Source organism: Ixodes scapularis, unplaced genomic scaffold, assembly GCF_016920785.2.
Source record: "Ixodes scapularis isolate PalLabHiFi unplaced genomic scaffold, ASM1692078v2 PGA_scaffold6__148_contigs__length_123643588, whole genome shotgun sequence".
NCBI classification, from domain to species: Eukaryota; Metazoa; Arthropoda; class Arachnida; order Ixodida; family Ixodidae; genus Ixodes; species Ixodes scapularis.
Window position 1 is genome coordinate 3,730,654 of NW_024609881.1, and position 17,147 is coordinate 3,747,800.

General features: G+C 44.0%; 1 protein-coding gene across 2 annotated transcripts in view; it reads left to right on the forward strand.

Moving 5' to 3' along the window:
- The window catches only part of LOC8034106 (ubiquitin domain-containing protein UBFD1), a 49,887-nt gene extending 41,603 nt beyond the window's left edge, over positions 1-8,284 (forward strand). For both annotated transcript variants that reach the window (XM_029966700.3, XM_029966701.4), the window contains exons 7-10: positions 519-584; positions 3,267-3,372; positions 4,350-4,432; positions 7,919-8,284. In XM_029966700.3, coding sequence (XP_029822560.2) covers positions 519-584; positions 3,267-3,372; positions 4,350-4,432; positions 7,919-8,017 — 354 coding nt within the window. In that variant the 3' untranslated portion in view covers positions 8,018-8,284. The remainder of the gene's footprint in view (positions 1-518; positions 585-3,266; positions 3,373-4,349; positions 4,433-7,918) is intronic.
- Positions 8,285-17,147: the final 8,863 nt, after the last annotated feature.

A 17,147-nucleotide genomic window follows, 5' to 3' on the forward strand; every position in this document is an offset into this window, starting at 1 on the left:
CCAGACGTTACAAAAATGGATTGCAAAATAAGTTAGGCTTTTAAAATTGGACAGGAATGGGCGTGCATATTTTAAAGGTGATTGCATTGTGTTCAGTAGGTGGTACTGTAGAGTTTTAAACCTGCACCTTGAATTGGTATTTTCAAATTCTTTTATTGGATTGACAATGATTTTAGCAACATGATTTATTTGTGCATACTGTAATCGACTTAACTTTTGCAGTGACCTATGATTTTTGCAACATGATTTATTTGTGCAATCTGTAATCGACTTAACTTTTGCAATGACCTAACTTTGTGATTTAAAAAATATTGCGGAAAATGCATCGCATGAATACATTGCTCCGTGGTGAAAAATTAATTGTGAAATTCCGTGCCCACAAAATACTCCGGAAAGTTACACTTTGCAGAAATTTACGAAAATTAAGTTGTTTACAGTAATTCTTTGACTTAGGCTAAACCAAAAGAAGCCTCGGCCTTAATAGAGTGTGGTCGTTTGCTTTCTGTCCGGTGCCGCAGCTTCATCAAAAGGTCTTGGACAAGGGCGTCCCAGAAGATGCAATCCCGGGCATTCGCAACGCCAAGGTGAGGCCCTCCATGGTGCTTCTGCCTTTGACTGCACTGCCCCCGGGAAAGAGCATGCCACCATGGGCCTGTCTGCCACCGAGACCGAGGCTTATAAGCCCATATATACCGGGTGTTTCAGCGAGGACTGACAAATATTCCTAAAACAAAGTGTATTCGAGGTGAAAAGATAATTTTCTCGGGACCGCATTACTCGCGGTAGCGGACATTAGAAAATGTGCGATACTTACTAATTACTTTGCTAATTTATTAAAAATAACTAATTATCTTTTTAATTAGTGAAGAGAGACATATGGTTCTAATCGGGAACTTTTTGAGCGTCATCGGAAACCACTAAATCAGTAATTTTCAGAAAGACTTTGAACCCGTGGGAAGCGTAGTAGTGCTCTAAGGTTAGCACTTGTGGAGCGGGTAAAAGGCTAGCAATTGCGATGAGGGGCCCGTGCGATTTTTCCGTCATATCAGAGCCCCAGCCTTGTACCTGCTCGATGAGTAGTAACATTGGCGCACTACTACGCTCTCGCGCGCTCGAAGTCTTTTGCAAATTACTGATATAGTGGTTTCTGATGACACTCAGCAAGTTCCTAATTGGAACCATAGAAGGTTACTGCTTTAAAACATGGTATAGAAGGATCAAAGTTCTCTAAAAAAAACTTTCAGCCTTTCCACTCGTGAAGAAGGAAGACCAGCGAAGCCGTACTCGATACATCCACAACACGCACGCACCAATTTCCCGCTTCTTCTCGTCCGACATGACACAGACAAGGACGAAGAAACACACGGGACGGGCGCTCCGCTCGTCACTTGTGTTTCTTCTTTGTCATGGTCTGTTTTCCGCACTGTTTCCTACGATGAATTCCCACCAACGCGCGCAACTATCCATTCTTCTATGATAGCTGGAGAGCTTGCCGCCATCTACGGGCGACGTTCCATTTTTTCGGTTGCGCGCCAGTCACCTATAGCTGTGTTTGAAGGTTTGTGATTGTCCTTTGTACCCTTTGTTCCCCTTCTTCAGGGATTATTATTGCCGTCCTAAGTATGTTTGTTAATCACATTTGACAAAGCTTAAACACTGCGACAGTTTCGATTTCTGTAGTTTACTAAGTAAGCAAACTGAATGTGCAGAAGAGCTCCTAATCATATGCTATAAATACTATCAATGTACAAGTTTTACTGAACTGCGTATGGTTTGGAAACCAATAAAAAGTATGATCATGTTACAAAAATAATTGACATTTAAGTAAAAAAAAAGTAAATGATGGACATATGCGTCGTAGAATGGAAATACAAATAGGTCTTCTTTTCAAACAAACTCCTTAGTATTGTCACGAATGACGATTGATGATGCGATGATAACTGAAGAAACTAAACGTTTAATGGGGCGAACTGTGCCTAAAACAGAAAGGAAACGAAAGGTAACAGCAGAGCTTTGCGGGCGTCGATGGCGTCGTAACAGCAGGATCGTACGCTGGGGCGAGACTGACTCCACTCGCCTTGCGGAGTCCCTTATGTACCCTCGTGGGTTTCTGGATCATTCGGTGTAGAACTTTCGGCGCGTAGAACAATCAAAACCCGATCATACGAGAATGTTCTCAAACTTACGAGAACACCAAGTTGAAAGGATAAACCAAAGGACATTCCACCACCTGGAATCGAACCTAGGCTTTCCGCGGGAGAGTCAAGTGCGCTAACCATTAGGCCACGCACGTGCTCGCAGGTCGACGCTTCTGGCAATATGACGAAACCATATACTGTAAACGACTTAATTTTTGCGGGCTCAAATTTTCGCAAATCGGGCCAAAGCTGAAAATTTTAAATCATTCACGGGTTCTAATTTTCGCGAATCGAGTGTAGCTTCTATAGCGTTCAGATATTGCCCGAATTGTTAGCAGGACATATTTTTTGCGAATTGTAGGCGATTCGCGAAATTCAAGAAAAATAGGTCCTCGCGAAAATTGAGTCGTTTACAGTATGTCAAAGAAATATATCTATTTCTTAAAGTGACGCCGAATTGTGTATTTTTCACTTTTCTTCTCAAGTTTACACTGTTGTTTCTTCTATATAAACTATATTTAAATTTACAATATTATAATTTTTAGATGGGCTTAGAAACAAGCTTTTTTCGATATGTTTCTTATACCTTTAATAATTGTAAATCAAAATCTAGCTCGATTCAAACTTGGTCCATTATTGTCAAATGCGCAAGATTCAAGAATTTTTATTTCATAAAATAAAATTAAAAACACACCTCTAGAGAACTTTAACCCCTTTATACAAAGTTTTAGACAAGTAAAAAAAAAATGTTATCATTGCTTTGAAAGGAAGAATCTAAACGTTTCGAGACTTCAAAATGTGTGACTCGTGAAAGCTGCAAAACTCTTAAACCAAAACCTCGAGAACAAACTTGTTTTCATAGTTCCAATTGGCAGTTTTGTTCTACACATTTTCCGCTAACATATATATTTTTTAAATAATTTTTTTGACGACCTACTATTTTTTTTTTGTACTATTTCAGAATAAATTACCCAAAATGGGTGTTTTTGTCTCAAATTATGCAGGCAAAAAGGATGGAATTTTTAGTTTTGACTGAAAAAATGTTTGTTGTAGGCCTGCCAAAACGGAGTTGGCATCGACTATTGCATAGCCAATGCACCTTTCACATTATCACCATTGTTCCCGTAGGACAGTCTCCCAGACGTTCCGCTCTCTGGGATGGTGAACAAGTCGGGGGGCAAAGTCAGACTCACGTTCAAGCTGGAACTGGATCAGATCTGGATCGGCACAAAAGGTTTGTCCGCTGGACTTCCTTTGCAGGTTTTTTGCAGAAGTTCCAAGAGCTACGAATGCACCGTCTTTCCTCGTTAACTACATCACTGGGCTAAAAATGTTTCAGCAAAAAGTGACATACGAATCATTCCTTGTTAGAGTAGAGTCTCCCTATTGCCCAGGTTCTCATACGCAGCTGACGTCTCGAGCTGATGGGGCCAACAAAACAGCGTGAAAAGCGCAAGACACTGGGCCTTCCCTGTACATGATTGGTTCAGTTATGATAGAGCTCGTACAGAAACATGACGAACAGTGATTCGGTGCTCTTTTGACTCTGTTTGATTGGTCCCGTTTGCTTGTAACATCAGTTGCATCCGAACACAAAGTGAATAGAGTTATAGGAACCCAGCACTTTATAAGAAAACCCTCGGGGTCGCTCCTCTTCCCAAGTTCTTTAGGTTCAAGTGCTATTTTGGAAAATCCGGGCCATCTATTGATGCAGAAGCAATGTGCAAGACGGTCCCAGTGTGGGCATTATTGTTTCGCGAGGTCCGTAAGCTTCTACGCCGTTGTATTGCGTCGGTGCAGACATAAAGTGGAGTTCCTTGGCTATCCAGATAGATAACATTCTCCAAGGTCAAAAAGTTTGGACCCCTGCTCTGCAATAAATACTAGTGTTGTGAAGCGGAGTTGGAGCGTGCTTTTAATGCTTGTATACTTGTCTGAGATACTTACGTAGTGAAGAATTTTTTCCAAAAAAAATTGAATACTTGCAAGATGTTCTGCTGTGGAATTGTGGAAGGCTTAAGCACTGAAACCAAAGCAGTGTGCTAGTTGAATATATTCTTGGTTGTTTCGAAGCCTTAGAGAGAGCTACAGATTGAGCTCTGTGCCTGGAGCGTTTTGCGCCACCTTTTAGAAATTTTCGGTCCAAAATGTCGGTATAGATGCCAGGTAAGGCTGCCCCATTTCAAAGCATTCCTCTATGTGGGTTTGCAGAGCGGACGGAAAAGATCAACATGAGCTCAATCAAGCAGGTGATCAGCGAAGCCATTGAGGGTCACGAGGAGTACCACATAATGGTGAGCGGGTCTCCAAATAGAGCCAGTCTTGCCCAACTTTCTGGGCTAATTCCTGTTCTTGGGAGCGTGAGGCTTCGTTTTGGTTTAAGGGGATGCTGAACCGAAATCTGGATTCCCCAAAACGCGCGGCAAAAGCGTGCAACGGGGTGCTACAAACACCAAAACATCACTCGTACAGCAATATCTCGAACAGATGACCATATTTTTCAAAAAAGAGGCGCATTTGGCAGGAGTGTTGACGTCATGTTTCTCCGAGAAGGAGAGGGAACGGCCTCGCGTCTTCTCCGCCTCGCCGCCTTGAGGGAGCGAAGCAAAGAGAGGAGGAAACTAGGTATCTTGACGGTCATGCGTCTCGCCGGCCTGGTTCAATCTCGACTTCTTTTTCCAAAAATACGGCCGTCCATTTGAGATATCGCCTTGCGAGTAGTGTTGTAGGGATTGTAGCGTCCCGCCTACATCTCCTGCATTGTTTTTTTCTGAAATCCGAATTTCGGTTCACCATCGCTTTAAGGGGGGACACTACCCAACAGGGTCAACTTTTGAACCTATGGATTAATATGAATGAAATTCACAGCATATACTGGCAGTTCTGAGGCAGAATGCAGTGCAGAGTTTCATTTTTGTACATGAATTGTAAATAAATTAGTCATTTTTATCAGGAGCATACCCACTTTGTTTAGGAAAGCTATCGTTAGGAAACTATTGTAATACCTAACATTTTTCTACTCTAGATGTGCAGCGGAATGCCTGGAAAGTGCAACTGTGAAAACAAAATTTCCAAAAAGTAATTTTTTTATGCTAACATTGCAGTGAAAGATCAAATAATTTTTTTTGCTTTTTATGTCGTTGCAAAATATTAACATCTTTTATAAAAGACATCCACAAAGTAAAAAAACAATTCCACACTTGCATTGCCCGTAAAAGTCCAGTTAGGAACAACAATGAGTGACTCTTTTCTCTTGTCCTATTAACAAATGATAGTTTTCCTAAAGGGAAATTTATGATAAAAAGCGGAATGGAGAAACGCATGTTGAAAGTGCACAAACCTCTATCTTTTCTTTCGCATCGGTGGACTGAAAATAATTTATGAAAAAAATAACTATGCTCTGTTAATAAATGAAACTTTCTGAAAATACTCTCTAGATGTTGATGGATTTAATTACAACTTTTTTCAAATTATTTTTTTTTTTTTTTTTTGCAGAAATTTTTTTTTTTTTGGTTTGTGTCCCCCCTTGAACAAGTTGGTAGTAAAAGGTATGAGAATTCTTCAAGGACCCATAAAAATGCACATATGGCTGCACACACACACATGGACACACCACAAAACCACACGCACTGCACTCGTAAGGCATTATTTAATTTGATTTTTATGAAGACTGGATTTATCGCAATAATTTTTGGATAAAGGGGGGAACAAAACACAACACCAATTTCTGTACACAACTAGATGACTGGTGCGTGACTGAAAAAATCCATCTGGTCCTGGTATCGAACCAGGGACCTCTCCATTTTCAGTTGAGCAGTCCCAACTGAGCTAATTAGGAGTTAGGCGTCAGTAGAGCAAACAGGTTTTAACAGCTGCCACCAGTCTAACACCAACAAAGGTGAACAGCCTGCATTTTAAGGTTATGATGTTAAGGCAGTTAATGCAAAGGTGCAGCAAGCTGGACAAGAATGATAATAATAATCCCTAAAAGAGCAATAACTGGTGCACGAATGGAAAAAAAAAAATTCACTCGCACACCAGTCACCTTGTTGTGTCAGTTAGTTACATTGTAATTTAATATTTAAAATATTATATTTAATAATAATTGTAACACAGGGAACTCACCAGACATCAATCATAGAACATTGGCCAGCTCACACAGTGCACTATGCAGGATAGTGCAAATTAATTTAAGTGTAGTTACTCAGAGATATAGGACGGGGACTAAGGATGGTGATGCTGGTGAAGACAGTGTGCAGTGAATGAAATGATGAGAGGACCCGATTAATGTTGCAGTTTTTTCTCATTCTTTCTGGTATTTTAATTTGCGCGTTTGGTGCGCGCTTATTTTTCCGCCGGGCCTGCTGGAGGCATACTGGGCATCACTGCAAAGACTGCGGCCAGTCATGTGCCGGTCAGAATGCCTCCGAGGGCCGGATTTGGGCCGGGGTTTGGAGAGCCGTGCTTTGAGCCTTGAATACTCAAAGTGGGTTCCTAAAAACTTGGGGGTCTCGTAGGCCTCATTCACTCAGCCGGCTCCTCGCCCCGTCCCGGTGCAAGCATTGGGACGGTGGAGTGTTCGAACCAGCGGCGACGGAGCTGCTGGCAGTGGCTACATGAATGGATGGATGCCACCTAGCCTAGAAACCTTTCTGCACCTTTCAAATTCTGTGTTAAACATTTGTATCCTTTAAGACTGTATAATCGGTATAACCCAAATTTCGTGCGCAGTTTCACACTTCCCTCAATCTCTACCACCAATCTTGTAACACCCTCTTTGGGGCGGCCCTGATCACCAAATGTAGCGGACCGGACGATCGGCGTCGATGGGCGCCGCCACAACTGTTTTGTTTCCTGGAGCATGTGTTTAGGTCGGCGATAACAATCTTGCAGGTTTGAAAAAACATTTTATTTGTCTCTACTTTTCGGAACAAAAACGACGAGACCTACTGCGAGCACATTTCACATCAATCACTCGTTTTGCCACATTTTTTCCCTGATGATCGACCATCATATTTTCTTACTTTGGCTGTTCTTCCTTAAAATTGCATTAACATCTATCGTAAAGGAACTGATATGGTCTTACCATTTGGAGCAGCACCTCAGCGGTAAATTCAAATTTTTGTACACCCGTCGTTCGAAAGTCGCATCGTCCCACTCCTTCCCCAAAAGAGCTCCATTGGCTTTGTCCTCGGGGCACAGCTCAGTCAATCCCCCCCTCCCGTGGCCATGCCCAGGGTCACCCAACTTTTGAGAATCCGCCAGATTGAGCGAACGTTTCCCAATTTGGGACTGGTCTTCTCCTGTCAAGGCGGGACTCCGGCGCCGCCCGTCTTCCGTCGGCGCCGGTGACGTAGAACATTGTCTTCCGGCGAACTTCAGGTCCGGTGGCGTGATTTGGGTCTTAACCGGTCCGAAAACACTTCCCCGGTGGGAACAACGCCCGTCACTCCCGCCGGGACGGGGGGAAAAATGGTCGCGTGAATGACGCCTAAGAATTCCCTCTGGGGTTCTACAAGCTCCCAAATTCCTTTGACCATCCCTGATCCTAAGCAAATTGTTTAGGAGTACTGGACCGTTCGTCTGCCCATAATGTGCTTAATTATGGGGCCTGTAGGAACTGTTTTCCCGCATAAATGCCGAGTCCGGAAAAGGTTCCTCGGCTGCAAGTCGAGAGACTCTTTGCCACTCGGTAACCGGTTTGGATGCGCCGGCAGGATGACACAGTTGTCGAAGATGCATTGAGGCAGCGTGGTAACGATTTGTGTCGCACCTTGCAGGCCTTGCAGCTGGGCACCACAGAAGCCTCCCGGTACTGGATCTACTGGGTTCCCGCTCAGTACGTCGACGCCATCAGGGACACCATCCTAGGGAAATAGCAGCTACCCCAAGTTAACTTAAGACACGAAAACAAGATTTTTTGTTGGTTTGTTTGTTTCTGTAATTAACGGGAAGAGAGGGGACACCCCTCAACCGGAGTCTGGGGGAAGAGGTATTTTTGCAATTTTACATCGAGCGGCAACGACATTTCCTCGCTCGCCGACGCCCTGCTCCAGTGCTGCCACCGCGTTTCGTCGGGGCGCCGGGGGAGGGTGGGGCGACGGAAATTAAAAAACCAATCTGCCAAACTCTGTGACATTCTCAAACCTTCTGTGTCCTGGTTGTTACTTTTCGTACCCCCTGTGTTTTCCTTGGCTACTACCGTGTTTCCTGGTGGTATATAAGTTGCGGTTTGTTTCTGAAATTGCCTTCGTTGCATCTGATACAACAGTGCAACTTCTAAGTGTTTTTTTTCTACAAGTATTAGCCTAAACTTTAGAAATTTGCAGCGTTCAATTCGTTGGCAAGGGTATTGAGACTGACTCCTGCCTGAGTATATTTCACGATCACAATACACATATGCGGGCTTCCAGCTTTGCCACTTTAACCGTACAAGCATAAAAGCGTGACAAAGGTGCGACTTGCATGCCAACTTTATGTTTGTGAAAGTGGCCATTGTAGGGAGGTGCAGCTTTCAGACGCAAACAATCAAGCGGAACTTGCATTATGCAGGAAAAATTTCCTTTGCTATTGCGTTGTGCTAAACCCCACGATATGATGAAGTACCTTAAGCTCGCCTGTGCTCTCCCCGTCTTTGTAAGTCCTTTTTCATCTCGCTATGTCACTGGAAGGTGTTCTCATTTTAGTCCTGACTTTTGTTCCGTTTGCTCCGTCTATACTTCTTTGACAATTCAAGGTTTTACCATTTTTTTTAGACGCACATTGATATGGGAACTATCTAGCTGGGGTTGAGGGGTAAACAAAACAGGTTAGGCAACTAGTTGAAAGCAGAAAGGGAAACGGAGAACTGAGGCAGGAGTGTGTTTCTCTTTTGACGACGTCGACGAGGGAAACGGAAAACTGAGGCAGGAGTGTGTTTCTCATTGGACGACGTCGACGAGCTTTCGTTATCCGGATACCCTTGTAATGCGTTGTATGGTAATCCGTTTCATAGTAATTCATCTCATGGTAATCCGTTTGATGGTAATCCGTACAACAAATTACCTCGAAAGAACTGCACTGTCTGTCTTCATCCATACATGTTTTAATCTTTTTACAAGATAACGCCCGAGGTAAGCTGCTCTTTACATCTTGTGAGCTGCAGGATGAAGAAGCAGTGAGCACATCGACTTCAGAAATCATTATACTTGGAGCAGGGATGGACATTAATGCCATCCTGCAGAAAAGGAGGGGCAAGACCAGCATAAGGGTAGCAGAATTTCAGACCTTGATTGGAGGCCACATCAACATGAGCCGAGCCAAGCCAGTCCCAAAAGCGACTCCGCCGTTCTTGGAAGCCTTAGCATGCTGTTGCAGTGATGTGGTTGTTGCACCATTTGCTCCAAAGTGCTTTCCCCACTACATCCTGCTACATTTTGCCAAGATGTGATAAGTTTGCACCAACATTGCACCAAATCACGGTTTGACCTTATTAATACTAAAATGTGTATAACAGCTCGGGCTCTGCTACGGGGCCGGATCGTTACGGTAAACTTGTGAATTTTCAAAACTCCCGATTTCTGTCAAAAGGGCACAGTCGTATTGTTTGTCATGTTTCTGTAGGTGTTCTATCATCACTGAACCAATCAAAGGCACAGTGACTTGCACTTTTGACGCTGCTTGATTGGTCCCATCAGCTCGTAGCGTGGGCTGCGTTTAAGCAATACCCACCCATGTTTGTTTTTCTGTTTGTGTGTGTGTGTGTGTGTGGGGGGGGGGGGGGGGGGGGGGGGTTGAGCTATTTTTTCCAAGTTTAAACTTTTGTGAGATTTTCTTTTTATTCTATGTGTATATATATATCAGCTTTTACACAGAACAACAACTAGCACACATCGATAGCCACAAAACGTTGCGAGTTAATGAGATAGCATGACCCACACTCGCAGGGTTTCCACCTCCCTTGTAAAAGAAAGCTCAACAAACCTACGGAAGGCTCGTTCGATTTACCTGCATCTCCTGCACCGGTGCAGAAAAGTGTAGGGGGTGATTCCACGTCAATTCACGCAATGATGGTCCGGGTCATAATTTAGATATTTTTGTTAAAAATATATATGAAAGCCATGTTTTTGGGAGGAACATTCAGCTAGATATGAACGCCGTAACAATTTTTTTCGCTGAGATACAAAATAGAGAAGCTTGAGGTGTGGAAATTGAGAAGATTTCACAATGCTACTTTGCACAGTCGTCATTTCCTTATCGAACCTTTCACGGCACCATAACTTTTTTAATATGTTTTACAAAGGTTATACAACACATGTTATAGCCCATCCACTTTGATTTTTCCTTACTGAATTTGAATCCCATTCGAGTGCATGATATCGAGCATGTCTTGAAGGTGAGTTTCATTCTCTGATAACAGGAGTATATCATCAGCAAAGGCCAGTACTGGAATATAAGTTGTTTCCATGTCATTATGAGGTAATGGTTGTGAAAGAAACACCCTGCCCTTTGGCTTGCAGCTCCAGAATGAGATTGTTGATGTAGATGTTGAACAGGGTTGGAGAAAGGGGGCAGCCTTGGCGCAGACCCACAATCATGTTCACCTGCCCTGATAAATGTTCTCCCAAAGTGTATCTGGCGTTGCATCCGGCGTACATGTTTCTGAAGAGCGATACTGTCTGAACATCCAGTGCCATCGCTTCTAACTTCGTCCACATCTTCTCATGGGGCACTGCATCATAGGCCTTTTCCAAGTCAAGGTAAGCCAGATAGAGTGGTGACCTATCTAGATTTTTTTAGCTCTATTAGTTGTGTGACAGTGAATAAGTTGTCGCTGCCCCGCCGGTTCCTACGGAATCCATTCTGTGCCTCGCTGAAAAGGTGGGCTTTCTCACAGAGTCTCTGCAGTCTGTCTTGCAGAATTGATGCAAAGAGTTTGTAAACATTACTTAGTATTGTTATCGGCCTGTATGAGTCTAATGATTTCTTGTCTTTATCTTTTCCTTTGTAGATTAGTTTTATTTTGGCTTGTTTCCAGGCTTCATCCGCCGTCGCTCGTAGATGGCGGTAGACAGTGTTGTGGCGACATTTATTTGTTGGCGGACACGTTCCTGGGAAAACTAGCTGTTAACACCTCGGCTGTAAAAGTACACTGCCCTACACTTTTCTACACCGGTGCTTTTCACCTTCTCAAATATTGCGGAAGCGCTCCACAGGAAGGCGTTCGTGCACCTCCAGCGTCGATCAAAGCTCTGCGCGGGCACTCTTCGCTTCCCAAATCCCAGTCCCACAGGAAGTCGACCTCGCGAATAAAAGTTTCGTCGTCACCAACTTCATTCAACGCAGTCGCGTACTCCCTCGGAAAGAGCCGCTGAACCCGCGAAGCCATCGTGTCGTGTCGTCTGCTGTGCTAGCAAGGCCAGACCCGCCGTGAAACTTTATTACGGTCTTTTGTCATCGCTTTATGGTACTGAGACGATAGAAGAGTCTTCATGATTATACAATGAGAACACACAACGCTTACAAAAAAGTATTTACTTTTTTATCAAACATTTTTACCTCCCGCCAACCCCATCAACGGTTCATTTCGTTTCGACCACTGATCTCAATGGTTTCGACCACAGCCAGAGCCACAGCGCCTTGTTGTGGCGGGGGCAGCGCCGCAGCGGTAGCAACTGGGGACTGGGGTCTGGGGTCAAGGGCCGAGTCCCAAAATTTACTCGAAGTTTTGTACCTTGGCGCCTTGGCCCCTTGGCGCTCAAAAAGCCTGCGAAAACCTATCCACGTATCTCACAAATTAATTTAACTCGCTCATCGCTTTTTTTTTTTTAATACTTTTTAGAGGGCATGCCAGGAACGCAGCCAATCCTGGCCAACCCTACTTGCTCGTCTGGTCGTGCGGGCTGCGGTTTATTTCTGCGGAATGCTGTTTATATCATCGTATCAATACGTATCACGGTGTGACCAGGTGTGACAGGTGTGACTGCTATTAACTATTTTCTGTAAACTTCAAACCGAAAATCAAACACCGCTTCGTCAACTCTCGACCGCTGTCTGAAGGGGTGAGAGGAATCGCATTGGTTCGAACACAGGTTTAGTACGCCAGGAACAATCAATGTGGTGTCTATCCTAACCTACGTAGCTTATCAGGTTATCATACGTCGAAATTCCTTCACGTCTTCGTTTGCTGCCGTGGTGTAGTGGAATGAGGCGCCTTCGGTTTGCGTGGTGTTGTGCGTCTCAGGGTTCTGGGTTCGAATCCATTCACATCCAGCTACCCCGACCTTTCATACGTGAGGTTCGGGGCCGTTTTACGTGTGATAAATTACCCACCCTGTCACTAAGTAGTGTGCGTGCTCCGTAATCTCAGTGCGTCCAAGAGCGTGGCAGGACATTTTGGAGAGTTTTGTTTTTTCTTCTCAATGCGGTTTGATAGTTTGGAAGTTGTGAAATAAGAGAGTAAATTGCGGTTTGGTGGTTAACAAATGATGGAATGCAAGAGTACAATTACATTTCGTGATAGTATGCACTCGTTAACACGGTCATTACGATTTCGAGAGGTTGCTGCTGTACCTTCTATCACGCATCTTATAATTTATCGACCTGTCTGTTACCTTGTATATAATTTTTGCCCTGTAAAACGAACCAGAAAAATCGGTACCTGCACATAGAAAGTTCTAACTTTCAAAGAATGTGCATTAACCGGTGTATTTTAGCTGATAAATTTTTAACCCCTAACTCCCTTTTTGTAAAAAAAATTAGACCAACAAACTTGGCAGGGTCAAGAGATAGTGCAGCTAAAAATGTGAAAGTGTTTGATCAAAAGGCTATGGCTGTCTGGTTGGCTGGCTGACTGCTCCGAGAGTGCCGATGGGGTCACAAAGCAGGTGATAATTTCACAGGTATATTTAGCTCATCATTGCTGGTTCAAGAAAGAGTAGCACCAGATAATAACTGTACCTTAGGTGTCATCGAAATGCCTCGCAGTGCTTTCCACGAAGTTCATAACTTTCGAGCACTTCTTGCCAATGCAGCAATCACCAGTATTCGTGGCGATAGTAAGAATCTCGTCGTCTTCGCTGTCGGAAGAGCCAAGGAGTTCATCGAGTGCCTCTGCGAGGTGTGTACATTTTCAAAAGGTTGCCATCTCGATAGATTGTGCGTCTGCTATTCCCGCCATCTTCTCCAAAGTGCAGTCCTCGGCGCGCCGGGGACTGCACCCCGGCGCACCATCGATTTTCTTGGTGCGCTTTGGGGCAACGAAAAGCCGCACCAGGAGGGTGCACTCCGTTGACCGAGGATGCCCAGTGTGCACCGGTGCACTTCATGGAAGATGACGGGGCACACATCGGTGCACCGGTGCAGATGATCAAGGATGCTATAAGCGATGCTTGTTATGCATAGCGCCATGTCCCAATATGTGCAACGAGGAGATGACACACTTTGTCGTCTGCTTGCCAAGTCTATCGGGAGTTGGCACCACACGTTACAAACATCGGATGAGACTGCAGACCCAGATTCGCCAATGACCCTGGCAAGCTTTTTGGTCTCATTTTTCACAGAAAAGGAGCTATGGCCTAAAATTCCATCAGCTAAGATGCACCAGCTCAATGCAGATTCAATGAAAGTTTGAGCTTTCCATGTGTAGGCAACCTATTTTTCCAGCTCATTTTACAGTACAAGATCTACTGTGGTCACTATATATATTTGCTCAAGGCAGTACTCTTATTTTACTATCTGTACAGCTCCCCTTCAAGTAGGATCCACAAATACTTTTAAGGTACCTGAAAGCATAAATACTTAAATATTGAGACCAGAATGCAAAGCTTCACAATTTACGTATCTGCTGTACAAGCTCGTTCCACGTGATGCCAGTCTGTAATGCATTTGCTTACTTCATTACTGAACCAGTCTCCTGACTGGCTACACACAGGGATCGGTGTTTTCATTTTAAACTCAAACTTACAAAAAAATTCAAAAATCAATTTCAAAATTTGATTTTAACTGAATATGGTCTATCTTTTCGAATGGTATATGGCAAAGCTATACATCTGTACGGCTTCACATTTTAGGTCCTTTTTGATTGTCAATGTTACCCTTCCTTGTGTTAGTTGCATTCAGTTGGGTGACGCCACCACCAAACTATACTTGGGGACGACTTTTCCTGGCATTTCCAAAGAACTGAAGACCGCACGCTTCGGCTTCCCTGCCAAGAAAAGCTATCCCCAAGTATATATTACTCACCCAGTGACAAGGAGGTTAGAAGTACTAGGAGGGGGCACGTTGCAATATTGGTGAAGCCTAGTCATAAAAAGTTTAAACAATGTTGTGGCCAACGTGACTGCAGATCTCTCTGGCAATTGGTGCACGTGACATGTCACGTGCGAGGTGGATGGTTGATTCTAGAACGATTCCTTGCAGGCTTGCGCACACTCTGTCTGGTAGGTTTTATCAGATCGAAGGCTAGACGAAGGCTAGCTGCGGTCACGTGATGTGGTCATGTTGGGCTGCTAAGTGAGGAGAATAAGGAGGAAAATGAGAAAGAGGCAAGGTGTCGAGGGAGCATGGCTTGTGGAGGCTACGCGGCCGACGTCATGCCCTCTCCTGCCCTTCTATCCTCCTTGCCCAGTGATCACAAGAGGAGTGCAAAATAAATACAATATATATGGCCTTGGGTTGAATGAAGATACTTCACATATCACAGGAAAAGACAAACTTTTGTTTGTATATTCACCAAAAAGAAACTGGATAATTATTTTCAGATAAAAACCAGTAAAAGTATTCCACATTTGAAACACAAGAACCGAAAACACCAAAACATGGTTACTCTCTAGAACCTTCTGAGGCATCTCCCCAGAGGTCTAGAATCTAGTGGACTACTCGTTAGAAATGTAATGGTTCAATACAACTGAACCATTACATTACAAAAGAACAGGCATGTATTATCGAACCTCGGTTTAGAGAAAGCGGAGTCTCACTTTAGAGAAACTCCCTTTATCGAAAAAGAATGCTGTTTAAAAAAGGCTTCCCTGCTTCGCGCGTGTTAACACACCCGCACCCCTGCGTTTACGCTGCTTCACAGCGGCTCATTACAAAAATGTTAACTCGCCCCATTTTCTCTAAACTGGGTTTCTCCATAAAGGGATTCGATAAAGTGGGGTTGGTAAAACAGCGTTCGCTAAAAAAAGCTTCTCTAAACCGAATGCTTCCGCAACTGAATAGTAGGAATCTGTGGATCGTTCCCCATCCATTTTATGTCTAGACAGCCTCTATGCACATTTCTATTGTAAGGAGGAAGCAGCAAAATGCCTTGTGCCTGCTTATTAGGATGCCGTTTAAAAAAAGGCCAAATGACTTCTCCACTTTGCGCATGCATCACTGGGGCGCGTATTATCCCACCTGACCCCCCGTTCACGCCGCTTCACGGCAACAGTCTGCGGCGGCTCATTACAAAAATGGCAACACGTGGCCCACCCGTATGTGCCGCTTCATGGTGGCCAAATTCGCTTAAAGGAGGCTCGTGCCATTTCCTTTAAACGCCACTTTCTCTATAAGGGTGTTCGATAAACTGGGGTCGGTAAAATGGCCTCACTAAAACAAGTTTCTCTAAACTGCACGCCTCTGCTGCAATTTAATACACCTTTTCAGGCGTATAAACATTTCAGCGATTTCCTAACTGGTCTCAGATTTCTCTGTTTGCTGCGGTAGTTCGTTTGACCTTTTAGTACATCCCTGGATAATGACCACTATATATTGGCGCACCCCAACCAATAATCCTACTTGAAGGGTGTATCAATACCTGATGTATGGGTATATTGTGAGCACTCAATCAAGAAATACTTCAAACACATCTTTCAGAGTAACCACTAAACTGATGCAAGTTTTTGACAAACCTCAGGGAAGTATCGCTGCAGCAAAGGAAATAAAGCTGATAATGTAATATGCACAAAATAAACTATATAAAAAATAAAGGTTTTGTCAATGAAAAACGGTGAGTGCGCAGGCGAGCTGGTGGAAGTTGATCATGATGTAGAATACCCGAGACTGTGGTAAAAGCAGGGAAACTTGGTCGAAGAAAAAAGACGGGGGAAGGGAACGAGACATTCTTTTCCAGTCTTTTTTCTTCAACCAAGTTTCCCAGCTTTTACCAAAGACTCGGGTATTCTACATCACGATCAGGATTTTGTGTCAAAGCAAACACCACAAAGGCATATCAGAAGCAGTGCTTTCAAAGTTTAGCAGTCATTGGTGCTTAAGTGGTTGCATATTTTACGACTGTAAGAATATATTCAACGAACCACTGGGATGATGTTCCTGCCAAAGCTTACGAGTTTTTACAACCAACTGCTTTGTGAAAGAGTTTCCAGACACCAGCAAAAAAAGGGGATTCTGCAGAGATGTAACAGATGCACGAGACTCAATGCCTTTAAGTATAGTGCAGATATCTGTCAATATAACTGCCTACAAAAAATGGCTCCATGAACACCAATTTCTTCTCGTTTTTCAAGAACCAGAAAACACTGAACTTGCAACTCCCACAAGCAACAGCCCCCCCCCCCCCCCCCCCTGTTGCCCTGATACTCAAGGAGCTACACCATTCTTAGCAAGCAATTAAAGGGCCCATGAAACGATTTTTGGGGTGGGATAAATGAATTTAAATTGGGATTTTACTAATAGCATATCGTTTAGTGGGCCAGAAGAAAGAAGGTAGAAAGTCAAAAGCCTGATTTTCAATAAGAAAATTTGAAAACACAGCAGACTATTTCGTACCTCCTTCCCTTCGAAAGCTCTCTGCCTTTTCACTGTGATACATCTGCGATACCCGAAGCGCGTCACCCGACTCAAACGCACGTCACGCGGCACCGGATCTCACTTATTCCCTTCACCCCCAAGCTGACCGTGCAGTGGAAGCCATGTGCTTGCTGGATCAATCAGCCGCCTCCCTTTCATCACTTGACCTCATTCTCTGTGCATGAGTATGTGCGAGGGAGTGCGACGACATGGCAAGTGTGGCTGGCCCAATGAGCACGT